General features: G+C 39.3%; 1 protein-coding gene across 7 annotated transcripts; it reads left to right on the plus strand.

Moving 5' to 3' along the window:
• The first annotated feature begins 459 nt into the window (after nucleotides 1-459).
• LOC116042677 (phosphoinositide 3-kinase regulatory subunit 6) lies at nucleotides 460-24,124 on the plus strand. Of its 7 annotated transcripts, none has more exons than XM_031288968.2 (21): nucleotides 460-550; nucleotides 9,592-9,676; nucleotides 9,823-9,927; nucleotides 10,512-10,603; nucleotides 10,820-10,888; nucleotides 11,400-11,532; nucleotides 12,554-12,623; nucleotides 13,094-13,286; nucleotides 14,822-14,969; nucleotides 16,065-16,151; nucleotides 16,782-17,025; nucleotides 17,338-17,676; nucleotides 18,321-18,420; nucleotides 18,962-19,084; nucleotides 19,970-20,077; nucleotides 20,261-20,363; nucleotides 20,475-20,536; nucleotides 20,793-20,883; nucleotides 20,992-21,053; nucleotides 21,169-21,281; nucleotides 22,224-24,124. In XM_031288968.2, exons 2-21 carry the CDS (start codon nucleotides 9,619-9,621, stop codon nucleotides 22,378-22,380), a joined length of 2,457 nt encoding a protein of 818 aa, XP_031144828.1. In that variant the 5' UTR covers nucleotides 460-550; nucleotides 9,592-9,618; the 3' UTR covers nucleotides 22,381-24,124. The 7 variants fall into 7 exon arrangements, with proteins under 7 accessions (XP_031144828.1, XP_031144830.1, XP_031144834.1 ...); XM_031288970.2 differs by having other exon boundaries at nucleotides 21,175-21,281; XM_031288974.2 differs by having other exon boundaries at nucleotides 17,368-17,676.
• The last annotated feature ends 103 nt before the right edge of the window (nucleotides 24,125-24,227 follow it).

The raw sequence follows: 24,227 nt of genomic DNA on the forward strand, positions 1-24,227 counted from the left end.
TCATCTTGATATTTGCCTTCATTTGAAGCCTCTATATATTACCAACTTGCTATTGTGTATCTATGCAGTACGTATGGATACAGTGGTGGAATGTAACTGAAAACACTCGCTCAGGATCAGATACACTACTATATTAGATTATACTTCTACCATTTTACTTTTCACTCCACTACATTTATCTAACAGCTTACATTTCAGGTAAAGATTTTATATACAATATACTTGATCAACTTATAAAATATGATGCATTGCTACTTTAAAACCAGATCTATCTATCTATCTATCTATCTATCTATCTATCTATCTATCTATCTATCTATCTATCTATCTATCTATCTATCTGGATACGTCCTATGATTGGTTACCAATTCAAGCCCTTAGTGGCACGCCATTGGTCGGTTGCGTCGATGGGCGTGCATGGTCTGAAGACAAGCCTCACTGTCAGAGTAGTTAGTTGACACTGACTGACTGGAGCTAAATAAAGAAGTGTCATATCGAGAGAGAGATGATACAGTGGGCAAATGGAGCTGTTTGCACGACTTAACTGCAGGTAAGTTTTCCCAAAGACTGAACTTTTTGATGTTTTACCAATGGCAAACGTCTCTATAGTTTACAGTTTACTGTACGTACTCGCGAAAAGGTTACAATAATATCGACGACTGTAAGTTGTTGCTACAGTTTATATTGCAGATGGTAAAGATTGTTAGCCTACATGTGTATGTAAAATTAACACAAAACTGTCAGTATATATTTAGTCCAAAGCCAAAGCCGCAGTTTTTTCTGTAATGAGTGACCTTTTAATGTTTGAGTTGTTTTTGCTGTTCTTCATGAACGTATCTTTTTATTGCTGTTTACGTTTCGCACTGATGAGCCGTATGAGTTAATCTAATCCTGCCAGTAGAAGGTTTTACAGTATGCCACTTATTGTAACATGCAGATGAGATATGGCAGTGTGTTTACTGTGCAGCACCTGATTGATAACAGATGTACTGTATGTGCTGCTGTACCAGTGCTGTGTGTCAACCGCTCCTTTGAAGATCCTTGTCTTTTTTTATACCCCTTTTTTTGACTGTGCTCTTTTACATTTAAGTCCTGGCTATAAAAACTCCCACACGTCATGGCCTATAACACGGGAAGACAAGATTATTTTTCCCTCCTGAGATAATAACAAGGGTTTGGTTACAGTGCCGGGTCTGATTGAAGCCTTGGCGCTCTGTTGTGTCTGTTTGGGAGTCTAAGAGCACCGCTGTATTTCCTCCAGCTTTGTTGTTTTAGATCCGAGCTTCCTGGTACCATTTATGAATTAAAAGGATGCTGGGTGGCTCCAGTCTGTGTGTGTGTGTGTGTGTGTGTGTGTGTGTGTGTGTGTGTGTGTGTGTGTGTGTGTGTGTGTGTGTGTGTGTGTGTGCGTGCGTGTGTGTGCGTGTGTGTGCGTGTGTGTGCGTGTGCTTCATTTTATGGGCAATAATCCATAGTATAGGAACATTGCTATTTTGGCAATAGAACACATAGAGGTTATGTAAATATCTGATGTTTAACATAAAGCTGTTGAAGCCATCTACTTCAACACAACACCCAGTTAAAACATATCACAGCTCTCTAATCTAGAACAAAATCCATTTGCTGATGTCAACTCTTGGGTGAGGCTTTCCAGTAAAACATGACAAAACAGTGACATAGTGGTTTAAAATATTTAGGCTATTAAGTGAATGCTGGTAATCCAGTCTTGGCTTTGGTTCTAGAGGAAATAACTTGGAACATGGGGACATTACATAACACTGTAAAGCAATAAGTAACAACCCATTATCAAAATTATACTATATAATTATACTACACATTGAGCAAAATTAGTAACAGGCAACATGGTGTTATCTGATCTCTGTTGGAATAGTAACTTTATCATTAGACAGTGTGATCACTGTGCCAACATGTTATTATGACCACAGTGTTGAAGGAGAGTTATACGCACATCACTCCAAGCCAATATACGTTTAATGACAACGTTTCAATCCGACATGGATCTTCATCAGGTCAAAAAAATAATCAGTTAACAAATCAATGAAGTCCATAGAACAATTATGTAAAAACAGTAGGAAAGGAAACAGTAATACATCAGCTTTACTTCAAAGTATCAAAAATATCTAATTAATGTTTGTCTATTATCACCACAGTGTAACATCACAAACATCTACAATATAGTGAGATAATGCTGCAGAACAACACGTTTTGGATAGCTATTCCGGTGAGGTGATGATGACGGTGGATCATGAAATACAGGATTGCAATTAAACTTTGTAATTGTAAAAAGAATTTACTAGCTACTAATACCGGTTGTTCCAGTAAGCTGTCATTACTGTAATCATAGGCTTAACACAACACTCTTTGAAATAATGATAATGAACAAACTAAAAACATAAAGCTTCACACAACACAATATTAAGCCTTTCATCCTTTTAGTTTACCTTCTTATAGTAACAATAGAGAACATCATTTACCAGTAAAACATTTATTTTTTTAACTGCAACCGCTTTTACCCAGTTAGTTCAGTGGAGAGCAGTCATTTTCAAAATATGTGGCTTTCTGTGACATGACATTAAAAGGGGACCACCAAGAAGTGCAAATGTAAACTAACTACAGTACTATATGTAGGTTAGAGAGAAGTTACAATTTTCTCAGTTCCATCAGTTACCTTTAGATTGGCACCTAGCAGCCATTACTTATCTTAAGGCACTTCTGCAAGACAGCCACTTTGTAGAAAGTATCAGGACAATTATTGTGTAAGATTCAAGTCCTACCAGTTTTTAATAGTTCACCTGTAAGTGTCAGGTCAATAAGTGTCCCCTAGTATGTGTTTACATGCATGCACACAGAACACCCTGACAACTTGAATCACCCTTCCAAGGTTTGTCAAAAACTGACCCAAATTAAGTCTAACCCTAGTTTATCACACTTGAGTTAACCTTTTGAACTTGCCATTTTTTACTATATAGTATATTAAGTCAACCTGTGTCACTTTTAAACATTGTCTGGAAGACAGGGCCATCGTCTCCTTCATGTTTTGTTAAAATTAGATCCATGGACTGATGGATGGACAGGGTGCGACTCATTGTGCCACTCCACCCTCATGAGGGTCAACATCATGAGACATGAGACCATTCTATACAAAGACCTCTCAGTCCTCTATAAAATAGTTGCCCAAAGCCGTCTTACCACTAAAATAATCAAAGTTTGTTAATCAGTAGATCAAGAAGGGATGCTGGTAAAGTCAGCCCACATGAGGCCATCTGACACACAGTACATCACAAGGAAGTGTGTTTGGCCTTTGGTTGGAATGCTGAATGTTGGAAAAGCAGTTTGGCAAAAATGAGACGGCGCTTAAATTAGCTGGTAGTTGCTATTTAAAAAACGGTTTCCCTTACCAACCTGGCCACAAACTCAGCTAAGAGTTTGCAATCAATTTGTTTTTAATTGTGATTTCTGCTCAAACTGATCTGAATTGTGAACACAAAGAACTGACAGTAAGGACTTGTTGAGTAGTAGAGTTTAACAGGGACAGTAGTTTAGGGCAGTTAGGTCATACTGTACGTACGCTGTACTGAAACAAATATTGTGTGCCTAAGCTGAAGCTTTGACCATTTCAGCTCAGTCAGATGTCCTGATTAATTCAAGCTATCACTCTTAGTCACTAGATGCCCTATAAACAAAAATCTGCATTCTAATAATTAGTTGATCATATTTTAAGCAAAACTGCCAAACATTCCCATATTCTAGCTTCTTAATTGTGAGGATTTGCTGCCTTTGTTTATCTTTTTTGATAGTAAATGTAATATACAGCATTTAGGTTTTGCACTGTTAAAGGAACAAACGTGCAATTTTAAGGTGTCACCTTTGGCTTTAGGAAAGTGTGAATAGCATTTTTCACTATTTTTAGACATTTTATAGACTAAATGATTAGTTGATTGATTGAAAAAATATTCTGCAGATAAATCAGTAATTAAAACAATCATTAGTTGCAGCCTGGGGGCTTTGTTTTAAAGCCTCAGGACTTTGGGCAGATGTTGCCCAGGAGTGCTGGGCCCTCATCAACCCACGCACCTATTCCCGGAAAAGACATTTTAAATGACAACCTTGCCCAAAGTTATTACAAAACACCCTTAATTCCACATACTGCAGCTCCCAAAATGCAGACAGCCACAGACTCTTCAATTTGAGAAACCGCCCTTTTGTTTGTCTTGTGAGAAAAATGAAAACAAATGGAAACACTTCTTGATACAGTCATGTGCTTGTGGACGCCTTGGAAAGCAGACTCCATCGTGGCTAACACTATTTTATGCCAAGTGTGTGTGTGTGTGTGTGTGTGTGTGTGTGTGTGTGTGTGTGTGTGTGTGTGTGTGTGTTCTATTTGTGTTGCTGATCATGTCTATGTGACGCATCTAGTACATCCTGTGCTTGTAGTTGGATCACTTTACACCCTGTGCACTTATGTAAAAGTGTACCGCTATGTTACTGCTTTACCTCATTATGCCCACAGTGGCCAAATAAGGTCTGGTACGTGTGGAGACTGACGCTTCACCGGAATCCACAAATTTGTATTTTTTTATTTTTACTATTTTTTCCTCGGCATGTCTGGAAACAATGTTTGCTTTTACACTCACGTCAGTTGCAGAATATCCAGAATATTTGGTTAGAGAATGTCTCAAATGTTGGAGACATACTGTACCCTGTGCTTTGCTGTGTGCGTACTGAAGCAAAGAGTTACAGTTTGTATTAGACTTAACATGTGGCTTAAATATCAGGAAAATCTGAGATGCATTGCATGTAATTGAACAGGTACACAAACAGCATGGGTGCTTCGAAAGCAGAGACTTGGACAGTATGTCATATGTTTAAGAACAATTTTCCAAACAACAAATCAACTGTACCATAGCAATTTGCTGAAAAGCACTAAAACGAATCTGTAGATTTAAGGCTAAACAAGCAAACACGATATCTGAAAGTTTTCTCCACAAACTGGCAAGGAGTTATTCAAAGTCACAACAGTGGTAGACGACTAAATAGCTGGTGTAGCTTCTGTTACACAAAAATGGCTTGTTTTTCAGTAAGAGTTAAATGAAAACATAAATCATTCATACTCAGTGTTCCCCTACAGCTCTCTCTGGTTATTCACAGGCCTTCTGTCTTAGGCCGCAGCTGTATCTTTGGTAAAAATGCCGTCTTTGTTTGGAGCTTTTTTTAATCTGCGATAAGAACGGATTGAGAAGTATTTCATGCATAAAGAATGAATCTAATCACTATTCCAAAACACCTTTAGAAATCTCTACGTTAGGTGGTCATATGCACAGGATATACTGTAAGTGAAAGAATTCAAAGCGGAACAAATATTTTAAATTAACTATAAACATTTTTAAGGCGACAGAAAAGCCACTGGTATTTTGGTCCTTCTTAGATTCAGTAGTGTGTAAGTCAGTGGAAGTTGCATGTGCACTAAATTGCATGCAACTTTATGTGCTCATGTGTGACACACAGTAGTATATACTGTATAGTATGTGTGTTTGTATTTGCATTTGTGTTTCAACATAGTATTTGTTTAAAACTCCTTAACTGACGCATGTTGCCTAATCCAACCTAAATGCCACATCCTCAACTGACCCCTATTGGACCTATTGACCCAATTCTCAAAATCATAGACCCCACAGAAGGCATAATACCACACACACACACACACACACACACACACACACACACACACACATACACACACACACACACACACACACACACACACACACACACACACACACACACACACACACATTCACCGATCCAAGAGGACTTCCTCATATTGTCCAGCATGTTGATGCAGGAAATCGCTTTGATTGATATCCCCCGTTGCTCACACAGAATTAAACGTAGTCTGTTTTAGGGGTTTCTTTGCAACTTTTGAATATGAGTGTGTGTTTCTGCACGTGTGTTCCTCACAGCACTGAGCTGTCTTAGCGTGGTTTTAATTAAGGACTGACTTTCTGTTAGTTATACAGCATAGCTCAAATATAAACTATTGGCTCTTCCTGAGATGCTCCTTGGAAAGAAGAGGGCAGCAGCCATTCAGCTACTTTTTCTCGACATTTGCACAGTAATGAAATTTAGGAATTTTATGAAGTTGTTTTTACCATAAGCCCTTAATCACATTGCACACACAGTTCCCTTCACAAAGACATACTGCTTCATTCACTCTGTACTTTTGTTTCAGGTATTAGGCTACTTGCTAGCTATAGGGGACACACTCTGCTGGTTCTTTCTGTGCTCTTTTACTTTGTCCAGGTCTTCATGTGAGAGGCGATGAGGCCCGTCTATGTCAATGCACACCATGCTATCCTACATGAAGGTTGGGGATTTCCAATCGACCAAACACACACACATGCAATCCCACCCCTACTGCAGCACCACCTCTCTCTTGCTATATGAACACACTTCCACACATCGCTGTCACGTCCTTCCTGTTTTCTGAGATTTCTGCAGCGTTTGGCTGCATTGTTTGAAACTTCAGCTGACCACTGCCATACGCCTGCCCACATGGAGAAGATATAGATAGATGTGTATCATAGCCAAAACTCAGATCAGGAACTGATTCACATTAACCGTAAATAGTCAACAGTCATAAGAGAAGTTTGTTTCCCTGGCATGTGGCCTTGGCATCTGTAATAGCATTTTAGCTTGTGATATATTAATTAGCACTTTCGGAGCCATTTGGAATTTTGTTCTGGCACTAATGGCAAAAGAAACAATGTGTACAACTCAAGGAAGGGATGTTAGGAGCATTATAGTCTGTATCTGACCACTCATGTTGGTTTGTTAAAATAATGGAAGAGGATGTTGCCGTAAGGTGCACAGTGGTAGGTCAAAAAAAGAATAAGAAAGGTCATAGGATTGACTCTGATTGGTGACGTTATATGCATATATGCTCATTGTATATGATCTGTCTTTGCTTCTGTGTGCATCTGCAACCTTAATGTAGTTTTAATAGTTGAAACTCAACTTTCCTCTCTACTCCCTGGTGTTGTTAGTTAGAGCAATTGTGTATATTAGATTGTATACAATTCTTTAAATACACAGAAAAGCATGTGGCCCTTGAACAGAAGTCAAACTAAATTAAGTTTTATATTTGAATATTCCATTTACAGTGATATTAGCTTGAAATACAATCAAAAAGCTATGATGGTGCTTTTGTGTTTTAAGAGGCTCACTTTTTTTCTGCAGACTGTGGTTTTTCTAAGTTAGTTATTTGGAAAGGTCGTGAATGGTGTGGTGCATCTATTTTAAAGCTTTTTAAAACTGGTTCCCTTTTTTTCAACCTATCTCTCTCTCTGTCTCTCTATCTAAATATAGAGTGCCGTCTGCCCACTCATTCTGACAGAGAGGAAATGCTGTGTATATGTTAGGTCCAACACTGCAATAATAGTTTCCGTTACAGAGGTAAAACAGAGTGTATGTGTGCACATCTCTGTGGACGAGAGTCTATGCGTGCACATGGATGCCTTTTGCATGCATAGTGAGTTCTGTATATCAATACAACCCAGTATGTCTTTGTGTCTTTTGTGTGTAGGCATGAAGGAAGGAGACAGAAACAATCTTTTGAGACATCATGTGCATCATAAACCCCAGATTCAAGGGAGAAGATGTAAACAGGGAAATGGGGGGGGGGCGAGAGACAGAGTGACAGAGACAAGAGAGTGAATACACTAGAGGCAAACGGAAACTTGTGGTCGAACAGGCAGATCAGGCAGCGTTCAGCTGCTGAGGCAGTTCTGTTAACTCTCTGTTTTTGAAAGCACTGCTTTTCTTAGAGGGATCAAGGTTAATCCATCACACAAAATCCTTTCATTGTGCACATGCGGCCTGTTGAATGACCTCCAGCACAGTGTGTGTGTGTGTGTGTGTGTGTGTGTGTGTGTGTGTGTGTGTGTGTGTTTGTGTGCACGTTTGGCATGCGTGTGTGTGGAATGAATGTTGAATGTTGACATGAAAGAGAGCAAAATGTTGTGAGTCAGAAGTCCAGAAATAGAAAAAAATAGAAAAAAATCCAAATACATTCAGCCGTGAGCCAACTGAACTGGACGTATACAGGTTATGACTCTTTGACACACTCCAACACCTGCGCAACACTCTCTCCCCCTCTTTCTTTTCCCCACCTCCCACTTCAACTCTGCTGACACACACACACACACACACACACACACACACACACTGCCTATCCCCTGTCACTACCGCATACCCTCTCACAAGAGGAAATATACTCAGCAATGAGTCACTGTACTCACTTGCCTGTGATTCGCTCTCGCTCTCTCTCTCGCACTTGTTAGTTTCAGTACACAGAGTGTTGTGTGTAGATGTAAAAGACCTGCAGGACTGTTTGGTCCATGCCTGTACAGGGCAAGGTAAGTTTATGTAATATCATCTATACTTTACTTTACAACTGTTATGCCTTGACTGGTTAGCAGTAGGAAATGGAGGAGGATGGTTTTGGTAGTTTTGCTGCCTCGTGTGATGCTACAGATATACATGTTTAATATTTTGATTGAATTGATTGATGGCTGAAAGGTTAATTAACAACTTTTAATAAAGCAAACACATTTGGTCTCTGCCTGTTTTGGACATGTTTTGTTTCTGTGACAGAGGGATGGTATGGTACATTTCTGGTGTTTCTTTTACACTAAGATTATAATCAACCTCATGAGCTCTTTATTTGTGCCAAAGTGGTTGTATATGGATGATCTATGGTCAGTATGTTGAGAGCAGAGTAGTTGAAGGAGCTCTTCTAAAAAATTGTCCAGAAAGGACCAAAGCATGAACATCTTATCCACCACTCTGCATTTACAAGAAACAGTCAGTTTATGTATAAATGCTGCAGGAAATGCAGTTTCCTGTTGCATTGGCGCTTAGTGTTTGTTGTGGTTTCAATGTTTTTTTTATGTTGGATATATCAATTTCATAATAAAGGATCTAAAACTAAACAAGTGGGTGATGCTTTTCAGATTTAGCCAAATTTCACTATATATGTAGTATTGCGGAGGTTTGAGAGGTGACTCATAAACCTGTGTGGGACCTGAGATAAGGAAAGTGGCTTGAAGTTAGTTAAAGGAATACTCTTTACCACTGTTGGGGAGGGTTAGTATGGGACCACTGCACCTTCTGACACCTGTTAACCATCGGTGTGTGTGTGTGTGTGTGTGTGTGTGTGTGTGTGTAGGCGTTTGTGTGGGTAAACTTTAAATACAAAACTTTGGGTTTAACCCTTCAGCAATAACACTGGCATACAGTAAATGTTAACTGGGGCTAATATATTTAACACAAAAATACAATAAGAGAAATGTATCGAGACAGCCCGTCTGTGACCAGAGAGAGTTTTAAATAGCTTCTTTCAATGTATCAATGTAATTTTACACTCTGCTGTCAGCAAGCAGAAAACAGTCATCGCTTACCCACATTTACCTTCAGCCATCATGTAGGCTGTCCACCCACTTGTGGTGTTTGACCTCAGACATGACAGAACATGACTGGCACTTCCTGTCCATGTCCTCTTTCTGATTACAGTTGATAGACCCACAATGCATGTGAGACATGACCAACAAGGCCCACTGGGATAACTCAACCAGAATGCACAGCATGGAGCCAACAGGTACGCAACACACACTGTACGCAATGATGCAGATATGTGCAGAAAAGTGAAGGGCTGGTCTGTGTTTCTTTCAAAAGATACTGATTTAAGCAAAAAACCCTTTAATATTCAGACTTAAACACATAACCTCTCGACTTTATTATCAGCCAGCTGTTCCCCCACAGTTCCAGAGCCAGAACTCTACCGCAGCATCCAGGCTGTGTTGCCCAGGGAAACAGACAACCAGCAGTTGTCTGACTGTTTCAACAAAGGTACAGTAGATCTACTACAACACAGTGAAATAAAGTAAAACTATTAAGATGTGAAGATTTTTTGTTAGCACTGATGTGTTTTTTATCTATCTCTGAGGTTGGCTTTGCTCACACCTAATATATGAAATCTTACAAACAGCATCATCTGATTATATCACTGGGTCTTAATTTGAACCTTATGGTAAAGAGTTTTCAAAAAGTGGCAACAGCAAAAAGACCAACTTCATCATGTAAATAAATTCACAATGGTTCAATATATCTTGACATGAGGATTAGATGTCACTAAACTGACTCGATTCTTTGCTGAAAACTTTATGTGTTCCAGCATTTTTCTGTATCCAAAGCAATTCCACCCCAGTAAACCACCCTGAATACATATTTACTGAAGCCAGCCTGTGAGTCTTAATCACACTGTGGAATATTTCGCCGTGTCAGCAGTATGAGGGTTGTTCACTTGTTAGTCATCAGACATATTTTGAATTAGCACTGTAATGGAGAAAAGTGTGACAAATTTAGCAAGTTTGTGTTACTCATGGGCAAATCTTGCATCTGTTAATGGCTTGTGTGTTTATCTGTGTGTACAGGCATGCTGAGATGGACACTTCATAAGAAGGTCCAAAACAATCCTGCCAACAGCTTATCTCTGGTGTGGTTGCTGATAAAAGAGCTGGAAAAGGTACTTGATTTCAGCAGTGGCACTGTTGAAACTTTGACATGGTCTACACATGTGACCACACAAAAGCACCAAATCTTCGCTTTTAACACTATTATTCTGTTAATCAACCAATTGATTAATCAACTAATTGTTTCAGCTCTAGTAACAATGTACAGTCAGTCTGTCATCAGTCGAGGAGCTGGAGTGGAGCCCTAACAGTGTGTGTTTTCTCTGCAGGCTGAGAGATGGGACTCTCGCAAATGCATCATACCTCTGCTCCACACACTAATGTATGCCATTATTCAGGTACAGTTCATACTTTTTGACACTATTTACTGAATGGCATACATTTAGGAATTTCAGCTTAATCAGTTTCAAAAGCCATACTGAGTAGATCATTTCTGTAAAGCTACTGTATCCAGTCCTAATCCTTTTTAGGGGTGTAACCATAGACTGTATGAAACAGGGTGTGTGTTGGCCTGTTTCACAGCAGAGGCATAGCCTCACTGCCTTTTAAGAGAATTCTCCAAATCCACAGAAGGACAAGTTTGTTCCTAGACAGTGTTGCATTGGTATGCCAGAAAAGTACTTGTATGTCATTTTTAGGTATGCAATGTAGGGAGTTTCTGCAAAAAGTACCTAACAGGAAGGAGAAATGTGTTTTATTTCAGGAATAAATCTCAACAAGGAAGTGGACAACTAAAAAGATGGCATATAGGCCTGTAATTTAATTTTTTATTATAAAATAGTTTCTTCTTACTGGTATTACATGTTGTGTGTATGTGTGTGTGTGTGTGTCTTATTGTTGATATTCCAGACAGCCTACATTCCAGATGAGCTGTACAAGCGTGTTTACGACTTTTGTAAGAGACTCCTGACCTACCCTCATCCCTACTGCACTGTAGGCCTCAGCTACACAAGACAGATAAAAACTGAACGCTCCATTCCAGGTATTATTCAACTCTCAGCTTGGCATTTCAGTCTAAATGTATAACAAGAGGTGATTGGTTAATTTCCGTCAGGGCTTCAGAACAACCTGTTCGAAGAGCTCCAGCTGCTAAATCAGTGTCATCTTGTCATCAAACAGTCAACACTTACAGCCTGTAATTGTTTTGACACATTTATATGGTATTCTGTTATATTGCATTCATAGCTACGCTGTTCATTTTATGAAATGACTAGCATTGAAATCACTCAGTCTCCTTCTTGACGTTTCTCTTACAAAAAGGAAAGAGGAGTGTTGTTCTTCATCAGTGATGCCATTGATTTATTCATTTAGTATTATGCATTTTGTCATGATGCTGTAATTTCCCACAAAGACCAATCCTTCATTCAGACAGGTCCATCAAAACATGAATTATATATTACTCATACTGTTGAGGTTGGAATTATACCTTTTGTGTCTTAACCCAGTTCCAAGAAAGGGCAAAAAGGCAGACCATGCATGCTTTGTAATTGTAAATATGTATAATTACTTAGCATAAAAAAGAAAAACTACATTAAACCAAACTGAAAACAATAAAGAAGACATAAGACAACAAATGTAGCCAAACCTAAAAACCTAAAAGACAGCGGATGCCAGAGATGCATTGAATAAATGTATTGACAGACAACAGCTTATACTGCAGAGTAGTCAGACCAGATGAGCAGATTTCTCCCTTACAGAGTCCTGCCGCAGGAGACTTTAGTAAACAGAGGGCCATCATTACACTACATTTATATAGCTAATTTTCTTTATCCAAAGCGACTTACAATAAGTAAATTCAACAATGAAGATACCACCCAAAATTGCATGAATCATGTGAGGACATAAAAACACAAAACTGCTTCAAGTGCTGCCATCACTCCAAGAAAAGCCAGATTGTGGTTCCTGTGATGTTCATTGAACTGTCCATTCGTCAAGCTTGCGTCAGTTAATCTGTATGAGGATTTGCAATCACATTCATTAAATGCCAGTTTGATCCTCCACAGGTCTGATGTACCAGAGGATGGTCACAGCAGAGCAGAGACTAAAAAATGAGCACTATCCATTTCAGGAGAGGTGAGTCATAAATAACAAGACTAGGTCAAAACCTAGTATATGGCTGGACCGTGTATGCTCAATATGCCTAGTTGTGGCCAAATTGTCAAGGAGATAGTCAGCGGTGGTGTTTATTATGTGAAAATAGCTTTTAAATGTTCATCTGTAGTAGTGCTGACCACGTACAGTACGCAAATGTGAACATCTGGATGAACACATCGTAAAAGACTGCCTGAAACCCAATGAATACGGAAAATCCTTTTATTTAGGGATGGGTACCAAAACCCTGTATTAACTGGGCCCCAGGGCAACTGTAGTATTTCTCATCATGCTGCAGGGACAGGATTTCAAGGTCCAAGGCTAGTCCTTGCGGTCCAGCCAAATATGTATGACATGTTTCAGTGTACAATAAAAGTCTTGGGGAATTGAAGCTTTACAAAGGTTTTTTTTTTTTTTTTATTCCCTCAAGTCTGTCATGTAAATCCCTGCAGGGTCTTTGTTCTGGCTGACCCAGAAGTCTTCTCCGGTTCTTTGGGACAAGTCCTTTTGGGTGATATTGAGACGTCCACTTCAGATGGATCTCTGAGTCCTGTAGATTACATGTGCAGGGTGGTCCAACACTCCATACAGGCTGCTTTAGGAGCAGAGCAGTGCCACGGGCCGAAACTGGCCCAAGCTCTAAAGGTCAGTGGAACCGGACAATACTATTTGGTTGAGCTCACTTATTGCCTTCTCTTTTGAGTTATTTAGTTGTCTGTTATGGTGATTGCAGTGTATTACCCTCCACAATGTTGTTGTCTCTGCTATTATGCTTTGTTTATTTCCTTTTTGAGTCTTGTTCTGTTCAGTATACCGCAGGTTTGATTGGCCTATTTTGCTCTCTGATAAACCTTTCCTAATACTCACAAGGATTTGTAAAGTCAATGTGAATGTTTTCTGCATGCTTGCCATTTTCTCTTATCTAGTTAGATCTTGGCTCAGAATTCCCCATGTTTATTTGTTTTCTTACTAACTTAATCATATTCATTGAATGTGACTTGACTTTACACTTGAATTCTAAGCCTATACTAATCTCACAAAGTTTGCTCACAATTGTTGCTTCAGTAAATGTGCCCTACCAAGGCTCAGTTCAGTGTGGACAGATGTTTGTGCAAGTAGGATAACTGACACGTGCTCTCCTTCCCAGATACCTCAACATTAACACTTAGTGTATTTCACCTGATTGGACAAACTTTTCAGACTTTACTTTTATCTGACATGGCTGTTGCTCTGTAGAAGCTAATCATACCACTGAATTCACTTATTGGTCTGGCTTCAAGCTGCAAGTAAGGAAAACAGCTGAATATATCAAAAAAGTAAAGGCTATCAGAATTGATAATGATCTGTGCAACGTACTTGACAGCTAGTGCCAAGTGCATGTTGAAATATGGCTGGAAATTGAGTTTCATGAAACATATAGAATGTATATAACAGCGCAGCTCCGTAGTAAGAAAGCAATGTTATTCTAATTAAAAGGGTTTTTTTTGTGAGCTGGATTGTAAATTATTAACATTTTGTTGTAGGTTTTAGTCAGAAAACCATGTGCTTGGTTAGTTAACATTCTACAGATGCTTAGAAAACATTATTCCACATTGCTTCTCTTCTCTTTAGTCATCTCTGGTCTGATATAGTTCATCCAGTCGATTTCACAACATCTCTTTAGAATTTTTGTAATGTGCCATATTTTTCCCATGTGAATTGCATATGCTGACTGTTGCCATTCGGGGGAGGTGAATGACCTCCGTGTACAGTGGAATCACGTGCATAACGCCCATCGTCAATTCATGAATAGCATGTTGGAAGAGTTTTAGAGATTGCAAGTACCTACCAGAATGACTCTCGAGCTTCAAATATGCGTTAGTAGAATATGATATTGTCATGCTATGTTTTTGGTGATGCAAGTAACTTTTTCAGTTTTTGGTCCCGGATGAAAACTAGTCCCTACCTCATATGTATGTGTTATGTGAAACAACCTGAATGAAGGTCTGTTGTCTGCAAGGTGGAAGTGTCTTCTGGCACCGATCCTAAAGTAACACCTTTAACAGGACAAACAACAGGGCAGACACACACGTGTGCTACTGACCCCTCACCTCTTTGCTATTAATACAGAGTCTGTATGTGTTTATCTTCCTGTGTGTGCATTTGTGTTCACCCACATGTGTTTGTGTGTTCTGGGACAGGACATGGGTCAAGACGTCGAGTCGCACTTTCAGGAAGTGTTGGCGGCTCTTGAGCAGAGGGCGGAAGAGGGCGGCAGAGGGGAGGGGGGAGCGCTGAGGAGCCGTCTTCAGCAGCTGTACAGCAAGATCGTCACCGACACAGACTCAGGTAGGAGCTCCCTGAAAATACTGCAAAGCCATGCGAGGCAGAGTTTCTCTGAGGCACAGCTGCTCTGTCTGAGGTATAAATCAACTTACTGGCATAGCTAAACATCAATAAAGGAACAACAAGAACCACAGGCACATCTGATGAAAACATTGTAACCATCAACTAACATTATCTGCATTAAGTGGACCAAATATTTGCTATTTTGCTGCATTAAATTACATCCACCTCAGGGATGATAAATATGACATGGATGTCTGCATATATTGCACATTAGTCCTATCTTCTGAGTATTTTATCTGATTTCTTGTTTGGCATTTAGGATTACTATTGTCCTGGTTTGCAGTTTGAAAATAAAGCATTTCTGTTAAAACTCTAAACTGGGACCTGTTTTACGAAAGTGATTTTAAGTACCACTTACACACACATCACACAGTGACGGGGGCTGCGCCACATTTCACAAATGATTGTTGCTTGAAAATGCACTACGTTTGTGAGCCCTACAAGGTTGTTAGAATGGCAGTTGTTTTAATTAGTGCAGCATATTAACATGAATGGGGAGAGGCAATTATATCTACATTTTCTTGTTTTATTCTATCCTTGTTTTTATCTTGTTTTGTGTGATTTATGTCTATCTTGTTGTATAACTGCTTGTGTCTGTCACTTGACGTCACTGTAAATGAGGGCAACCTCAGCAAACTTTTGCCGTTTAAATAAAGGTTAGAATGAATACTCATTATAACTGAGCTACTTCACTGTAAGCCAGCACAGTGGTGTACAGTGTTCTGTTCAAATATTGTCCGTGATGGACATGTTTTCCAACTATCTAGTGGTTTCCTCCATGGCCATGGCCAAATCAGTCGAGTCAGTATTTTTTTATAATTTTCCGGATATCTATTTCCATGACATACACTTTTATCATGTCAGCGACTATCCGATGAACCTGCTCTCCCCTCATCCCTGCTGGGAGATGGAGGGATAGACAACAGTGTTCACACAGAGAGGAAGTTGTGGGGGTGGGGAGGTGTTTTGAGTAACATTGTGACAGTTTTGGTCTCTTCCTATCTCTCTTCCTCCATGTGTGTCTGTGTATTGCAGAGCCATTGTCCAGTGGAGGACTGTGTGACTGCCCTCTTCCTAACCCAGAGATGATCTTCTACCTGTGGACGGAGGAGCTGGATATCTGTGAGTGGCTCTGGAAACGGTGGGGGGTCTAGAGGAAGTTGTTACTACCAGTCAGCTGAACTGAATTAGGCTGCAGCTGGAATTATTTACTCAAAACTAACTGAATGAAGTGAACCTGAAATAAAGGGACAACAGTTTTACAATCACAGATGAAAAGTGTTTTCCTGAGAACTGCCTTTTTGCACAGCAACAGTTATAAATTGAAGGTTTATTCACCAACAGCAGCCTCATTAGACGATTAGCATGAAGTAAATTCAGTGTAACTCGATAGCGTCACAGAGCTTTTGAATGTCATTCTGAAACATGTCGGAAATGACTAAAGTAGAAGTATGAGGCAGTTTGAAGGTGAAGCATCATTAAAAAGCTAATTATACCACTTAGCACTCTGACACAGTGTGAGAATAGTTGTAGATTTTTCCTCTCGGTTTATCAGAGCTGAAGCCACTTAACATGTTCAGTGTGCATGTGCTTGTGTTCTCAGTCCTGATGAGATATGACTGTCAGTGAATAAACACAGAGAGAGCAGCTGAGACAGTTTTTGAAAGAACTGAGTGTTGTTCTGTGCTGTGGTTTGTGCTGTCTTGTTCCACATGAGTGTTGTGTTAATGATTAATGTTAAAATGTTGACAGGGCGAGAGCTGGCCAAGTGGTTTCGATCCAGCTCCGTGTCGGAGAAGTTTTCCCTCAGCCAGGAGCAGGAGGACTTTGAGCTGGGTGAGTCGCCCAGCGACCTGATGCCATCTGACATGACCCGCTTCTCCGTCATGTCCAACGACAGCGGCATCGAAAGAGACCTGCCCCCTGGCGCTGATCCCTCCCAATCGTCATCTCTGGACACTGCCAGCATGAGTGCATCATGGGAACAATGCAAAACGTAAATCAAGTCTCTTTTAGTTGACGTGTTGATGCCCACAGCTAGTTTTACTTAATTTGCAGTCTCTGTAGTAAAACATACCCATAACTGCCTTAAGCATACCTTAAGTTTTTAGATTTTTAGAGCCATTGTTTTCCATGTGAATGATCTTGAAGCCACTAAAATTAAAGTAGTCAATCCTCACCAAGAACCTTTATTTTGGTTCAAGGAAAACTCTTACACAAAGATTTAAGAGAACAGTGATGTTTATCATGGGATCTATTGCATCACTTGTTTTTGTTTCCAAGCCTTACACTGTTTTAAAATTATTAGGACCTGGAGTACATCTTCTCCTTCTCCAAGTAAGCAAGAGTCGATGAGGCTGTCACGGCGTGGAGGCATCAAGATGAAACCGTCTGTGAAGGACAGTATGGTGCTGATGCAGGAGACCCTGGAGGATCACGCAAGCCTCGAAGCTGGAGGAGGAGGAGGAGGAGGAGGAGGAAGTGGAGGTAAGGTAGGAAGAAGAGGAGCGACTCTACAGAGGCGGGCAGGAAGCAGCGCGATGCACAACCCCTTTCTCAAGCAGCAGAGACACTTTACTGCCAGGATAGTCGCCATGGGAGACGACAGGGTACTGGGCCGCCTGGCCAAGGCCTACTATTTCTTCAGGTGAGGGTCTCATCATATTACATGATGATGAAACTGATAGAATATATTGCTTTTCACAACATACACTGGGGTTCCCCTCTTAAATAGATGATATGAGATGTTGGAGCAACTTGCTTTTGTTTATGCATAATAATGAGGCAAAATAATTCTCCTTGAAACTATTGTAAACAATACAGAGTTGAAAAAATGACCCCTCTATTTACGCAAGAAAAGTATATACTGTACTAGTATATCAAATATTTGTTATGTTAAATATATGTTGTTCATTATTGTTGATTTATTTATTATTTTGATAGGACACCTGTGTATATAACAACGATGCCTCAAATGTATCGTGGAAATTATTTTTGTCACTAGATGTGGCATGTTAACATCTAATTCTAAGTTACACTAGTTTCCTTTTACACAATCGTCATTTAAGCACTAACAAAACAATTTATTCTGACCTGGAGGATTATAAAAATATTCTTAGAATATAAGATATATAAGATATAAGAATATATATTGTTCATGTCAGGTTCGGGAAGCTAAACAGTACTTCTTCTATTGCAAATGTCATATGTTGAAATCCAAAACCGTTTTACTGCTCTGTCAGACGTTCGTACACTTTGTGCTTCTCACGAATCTCTGGATTGTCTTTGTAGGAAAAGGGAAGCGCGGAGGCTTTTTCTTACAATGAAAGTAAACCTCCAGTTTTACTACATCCCTGTTTGCAGGGCCACAACTCCCATCTCCTCTATCAAAGTAAGGGAACTTCCTCTTGTCAACATGCCATTGGCCTGTTATGTGAAAGTCAACACACCTCTAGAGATAACAAGACAAATGACTTCTGACTCTCGTAACAAAAGATCAGTTTGTCAAAATGCCCATTATAATGTTGTCATCATTGTGTGTTTATCTTAAGTAATAGTGTAGTGATGCTGCAGGGAAATGCTCAGTCATTTAAATATATATATATATGTATATATATATATATATATATATATATACATATATATATATATATATATATATATATATATATATATATATATATATACATACATATATATGTGTGTGTTAGGTCAAGGGTCTTTTCTCCACCAAGGACTTCCTTTTTTTTGTCGCTGCTCTTTAGAGGTGAAGAATTTGTATATGCAATATTGACTCTCACAAATTCCGTGAACAACTAAAAGAAGTAAAAACATGCAATAGCTAAAATAAAAAGAAAACCTTCCATCTCTGCTGTCGATTTGCCAAATTTGATAAGTTTTTGGTTCCACTTTCATGTTCCTTTTTTTTCTAGGAAAACCTTCATCTGTCCATGGGGAATCCCTGCACTCTTGGTTCCTACTTGAGCATGGTGGACCCGTGGTACAACTCTAACATCAAGAGTTTAGGCTGCATGATCCCCAAACTGGCTAAGATAGTACGATACACTTCTAAACAAATCTAAAGCAAAATGCCTTTTTTTCTCACAGCAGGGCTATGTTAGATAAAGACTTTTGTTTGTTTGAAAGACTAGTGAGAGAGAACAATGAGGGACACTAGATTATCTTTAGTTTAAATACTTTTCTCTTCAATGAAAATGTCATCACATTACTGCATCTGATTTAGTCAACATGGCAACTTTTTTCTGCACAAGTTTAAACACAGGGAGTTGTATAACATCTTTTACTTTGAGAAAACTAAATATGTTGCTTTCATTGAAACCACAGCAGCTACATAGAGCTGAAATAGAATTACCATGAAATTGGAAATGAAATGTGCAAAGGAACATCTACAGAATATATGAAGTTGAATGTAGTAATATGTAAATGGTATAGCAGTACAAGAGATACATTGCATGAGGTAGAGTGTAGAGTGCTCTCTGGCTAAATCCTTCCGGTCCTTCATATCTTTTGTCTCATATCATATCAAATACCTCAAAGCAAATAGTTCTCTAATTCTGCATCCTCTTAATAACTTTTTAAATTTCTGGAAAAAAATGGAAAAATGTGAGGTTTAAATTAGGTCTTTTTACAGTAATACACTTTATTTATATTTACTTTATGATGTGTTAAATACATCATAAAGTAAATATAAATAAATAAAATTTCAAATTTAAACTTAAAACCATAGACTTAAAGTCAATTTCTGTTACTCATGTGACTGGGAAAATTAACAAGCAGCGTTGTATTACTTGACAAGCAGATGACATTTTAGTGACTCACTAAATACACTTGATGTGACCCAAGTGTGACTAAAATCATTTTGTGGTTGCAACATCGTGCAGGCAGGAAGGATAATTTTACGTGACTTTGGTTTTCTCTAGCACCAGATGAACCCAGGGAGGCCAAAAGAGCCTTTTGTGTCTGATGTCATTTCCTACTACGTTCGTACCGGCCAGCAGCCTGTCTACTTCACCATATACTTTGTTAAGGTAGTATGATACATTTCATGTGTAATGTTTCTGTTTCTGAGGGTTAAAAGCACAGTGTACTCTCCAATCTGAAGCATCTACTGAGCTAGACCGCTTTATACCAAAGGGTTTTAACACAATAATATTCACATTCACATTTTTCAAATGTCTTTTGGTTTTTAAAAGTTGTTTGTTTTCCCTTAGATCACATTTACCAACACGGCAAAGGAGCCTGTGGAAGATGTGTTTCTTACTCATCTAGAAATGGAGTTTCCTGAGTTCCGACAGATCTCAGCCTCAATTAGAGGTGAATTAGATTGTACTTTATTTTCCTAATCTTTTCAATGATATATGCACACACCTGCCTGCCTGTATCTGTTCACAAACACGTTTACCAACATGCCTGTCTCTCAAACAGAAAAGCAGAAGAAGAGCTCAGGGGATCTATGTGGGGCTGTTATCTCGATGAATTACAGGAAGGTAAGTTGTTTTATAGATCCATTATTTCCTTATTAGATTACTGCCATCGTGGGACCTTCACTGTAGTCACATACCTTATCAATTACCGGAAGAATCTATCAGATCTATCCATTTCAGATCGTATCGTTTGTGTGAGAAATGCCTTTGTGTTTGACACTTGCATGCTTTATTTGTGTGTGTGTGTGTGTGTGTGTGTGTGTGTGTGTGTGTGTGTGTGTGTGTGTGTGTGTGTGTGTATTTCTACGTGTCATGTCAGGTGACATTAAGTGGCCGAGACATTGACAAAGGAATCTCAGTCAGGACAACAGGCGCTCAGATCAATGCTATTCCTTCCAATGAAGCAGAAGGTTCACTATTATCTCTGACACACTCAATATTTCATACTATTTTAAAATATATTTTATGATTTTGTCTTATTCTTATGCTCACTTTTTTTCTCTGCCTTCTTCTCATAGATCTGAACTGTTTGACACTGACATTGAATGAATCTCCAACAAAAACTAAAAACAACATTGTGGTGAGTCTAGGCAATTCAAGGCTAGTGGATGATCCTCACGGAGACTGTTTATGTTAAAACTCGTAGAACGTAAATGATTTATACAACAATTAATCCTTTTATCCTTTTTTTTAAGTCTCAGGAGTCAAAGTTTCGGTCCAGCAACATTAAGATTCGCACTTTGGAGAAACGATCTTTCACTGTTACACTGGACAGAGATTGTCGCAGGATCTACAGAGACGTGCAGAGGTAAGAGAGTCTAGCCTTAATTTTTACAACACTAAGAAAACCAACCCTTCATATGTGCAACATAAACAGCACTTACAACAACACCCCTCGGGAAGGCATCTCCACACAACGCCACAAACCAAGTATTCACCAAATCAAAACCACACTCTAGCATTCTACACACAAGACTATTAGACGAGCCCCCAAATAATGTATGTTACGGCCACAGCAAACAAACACAACTTAAATGTGACCGGCGACATATTGAAGAACACCAAACCCGAGGATTAGTTACAGTAAATAAAATTGTATTCACAACTTGACTTTCAGTGATTTAACCAAAGCTATGGGAGTCTGGAGGTCTGGCCAAAAAGAACAAAAGAAGAAGCCTAGGCCAACCCATCAAGGGCCGTCTGACCCCAAACTTTGCCCCCTAAAACTAGACTACCAGACCTCCATCCTCAAAGCAATAAACACAAAAGAAAGAAGACATGGTGATCAAAGCTGCTTCAGTCTCAGAGGCCGATCCCTGTCTCCCAGCCTTCCTTAAATACAGGGGCGGGGCCACACTGACAATCAGGAATCAGGAGCACCTGGGGTGGGCAGAGAGGGAGAAGAGCGCAGGGGGGGAGCACATATCAGTTTCAGTGATTAGAAAAATGATCATTAATAGCCATCATTGCTATGAAAGTTCTTGCAGATCAAAGAGATATCCAATTAATTGAAGTCTCTTTAGGGTACCAGCAATGGTGGGTTTTAAAGTGGAACCCTATGGTTTGTGTTTGAAATTGCTCTGTTGGGGTTTAGTTTGTGCCTCAACTTAAATTTGCATCACTTTCTCAATTAGATTTTGGATTTTACCAACTAGTAGCTAATAAGACCTTTGAGTCTTCATGAGTCTGGACTCAGTTTCTGTGCAACCCCCAAACTGATGGCTCTATTTTGAACATGTTTGTGTTGTAGCATCGAGATCTCCCCGTGTCTTGATCCCGGATACTGCGTCCAGAAAACCATGAGGTCCAAATACAAGTTGGGAGCGGACAAAGACGCTGGACTGAGCAAATACATGAGCAAAAGACTTCTTCTACCAATCAACACATTTGCTGGCATCATCACCTGACGTGGTGGACTAACCCCACAGAGAAACTTTGAGAATTAAGACCATCCACGCTATGTTTTGATGGTGGAATGGTTGTTCCTTCCGACTTCAGAAGTCCAATCTGACACATCAAAGGACAAAAAGAATCACCTTTGAGCCATACTGAGCTGCTCCTAAACCAATTTTTTTTTAATTCAGTCAGCCGGGACTGACTGGCATGTATGGAAAAAGACTATACATCAAAAGCAACACATACCGTATTCGTCGCACTTCTTGCGGCTAAATAACCAGTTGGATTCTTTTACAGTAACAGGAACAAAATGGTATTACACAGCAGGGTGTGACCGAACTCCTTACAGTGTTTCTGTACCACTATATATATATATGTACATATATTTAGACGGTCAGTAAATGTATGCAGATTAGATTGCCAAAGGACAATACTGCCTTTGACACTAGAGAGATGGGCAGGGGAAAATAAGTAAGCAAAGGTACAGTGTGTACCTGTATACATTAAAGATTTCAGGGCTACTGGTATTTGGATATTTGATATTTCACTAATAATTTGACATCATAAAAAACTCCAAACTCTGAAAATCTGTTTCTCCAAGTCACCACTTGGTGAGGCAGATTTGAAGGGTTGACAGTTACTCTACTTCATAGACACACTACCTTTAACTACCTTCTTGTTGCATACACATACAGTGCACACAAAAGAATACAGTCACCCTGGCCTGTCAGCAACTATAACATACAGCTTGTTAAAAGACTGGTATGAGGATGGCTGGCGATTACTTTACCTGTTGCCTTTGTCTTAGCTGAATCATTCAAATAAGTTGGTATTCCCGTACCTGTTACATAATGTAAGTTGTTATGAAGGTGCAAGTGATTGACATTAGCCTTGGGTTTAGGTTTTTGGAAATGTTCTGGAAGGTTTTGAGAACCGCACACTATGTTCAGTGCAGAAGCTAGAGCCATGTGTCAGGAACTACTACACAACAGAAGCAGCTTTTCTCTTTTACTCTCTCAGACAGACGAGGGGATCATGCACACACTGAGCTGCATGAAGTAGCCTGACTTCAAGCCACTGTCTACGACCAAGACATGCAAGATTCTGGGTACACTCAAATGTAAAACTTGCACACATGCCAGCAAATGTTTTACTAAATGTATCCAACACAAGGTGTGAAAATCACCCTCATCCACTCACTGTGGTGCGTTCGATGATTCATAAATATGGTAAATTGCATCTTTTTGCACTAAAACTGCAAGGCTTTTTTTTGTTACGTCCCTGTGGGAGTGCAGCAACAGTGTGTAAAGCATGTAATTATGACTACATGTGTTATTATGTCTAAGTTATAGAGGGTCATTCAAGACACAACTATTGGTTCAATTGTCATTTATTAAAATGTTGCTTTTGCCACATAATTATTAGATAACACACCCAAGAATGGCTCAGGAGCCTTTTTTGTATCCCCACAGGTATGATCTCAGGCAATAAAGGTCAACAGCCTCAGGAACTGGAAGTGTGTGTGTGTGTGTGTGTGTGTGTGTGTGTGTGTGTGTGTGTGTGTGTGTGTGTGTGTGTGTGTGTGTGTGTTTGTTTGTGTGTCTGCGTGTGTGTCTGCTGGCCTGGGGGTAAAATCATGAGAAATTCATGGTACAGTTTGCACATTAATTTTCATCTAATGTCATATATGAAGACGATGCCATTAAAATCAACATGTAAGTGTGTAAATAAATTATTTTGTTTTGTAAAACGTTGTTTGTGTTTTATGATAAATGTGGTTAATCTCAATACTTTGAATAAACATCGACTTACTTCTGAGCTTATTTAGAAGACGAAGTGGTTTTGAATAGTTTTACTT

The sequence above is a fragment of the Sander lucioperca genome, chromosome 4 (genome assembly GCF_008315115.2).
Source record: "Sander lucioperca isolate FBNREF2018 chromosome 4, SLUC_FBN_1.2, whole genome shotgun sequence".
Taxonomy (NCBI): Eukaryota; Metazoa; Chordata; class Actinopteri; order Perciformes; family Percidae; genus Sander; species Sander lucioperca.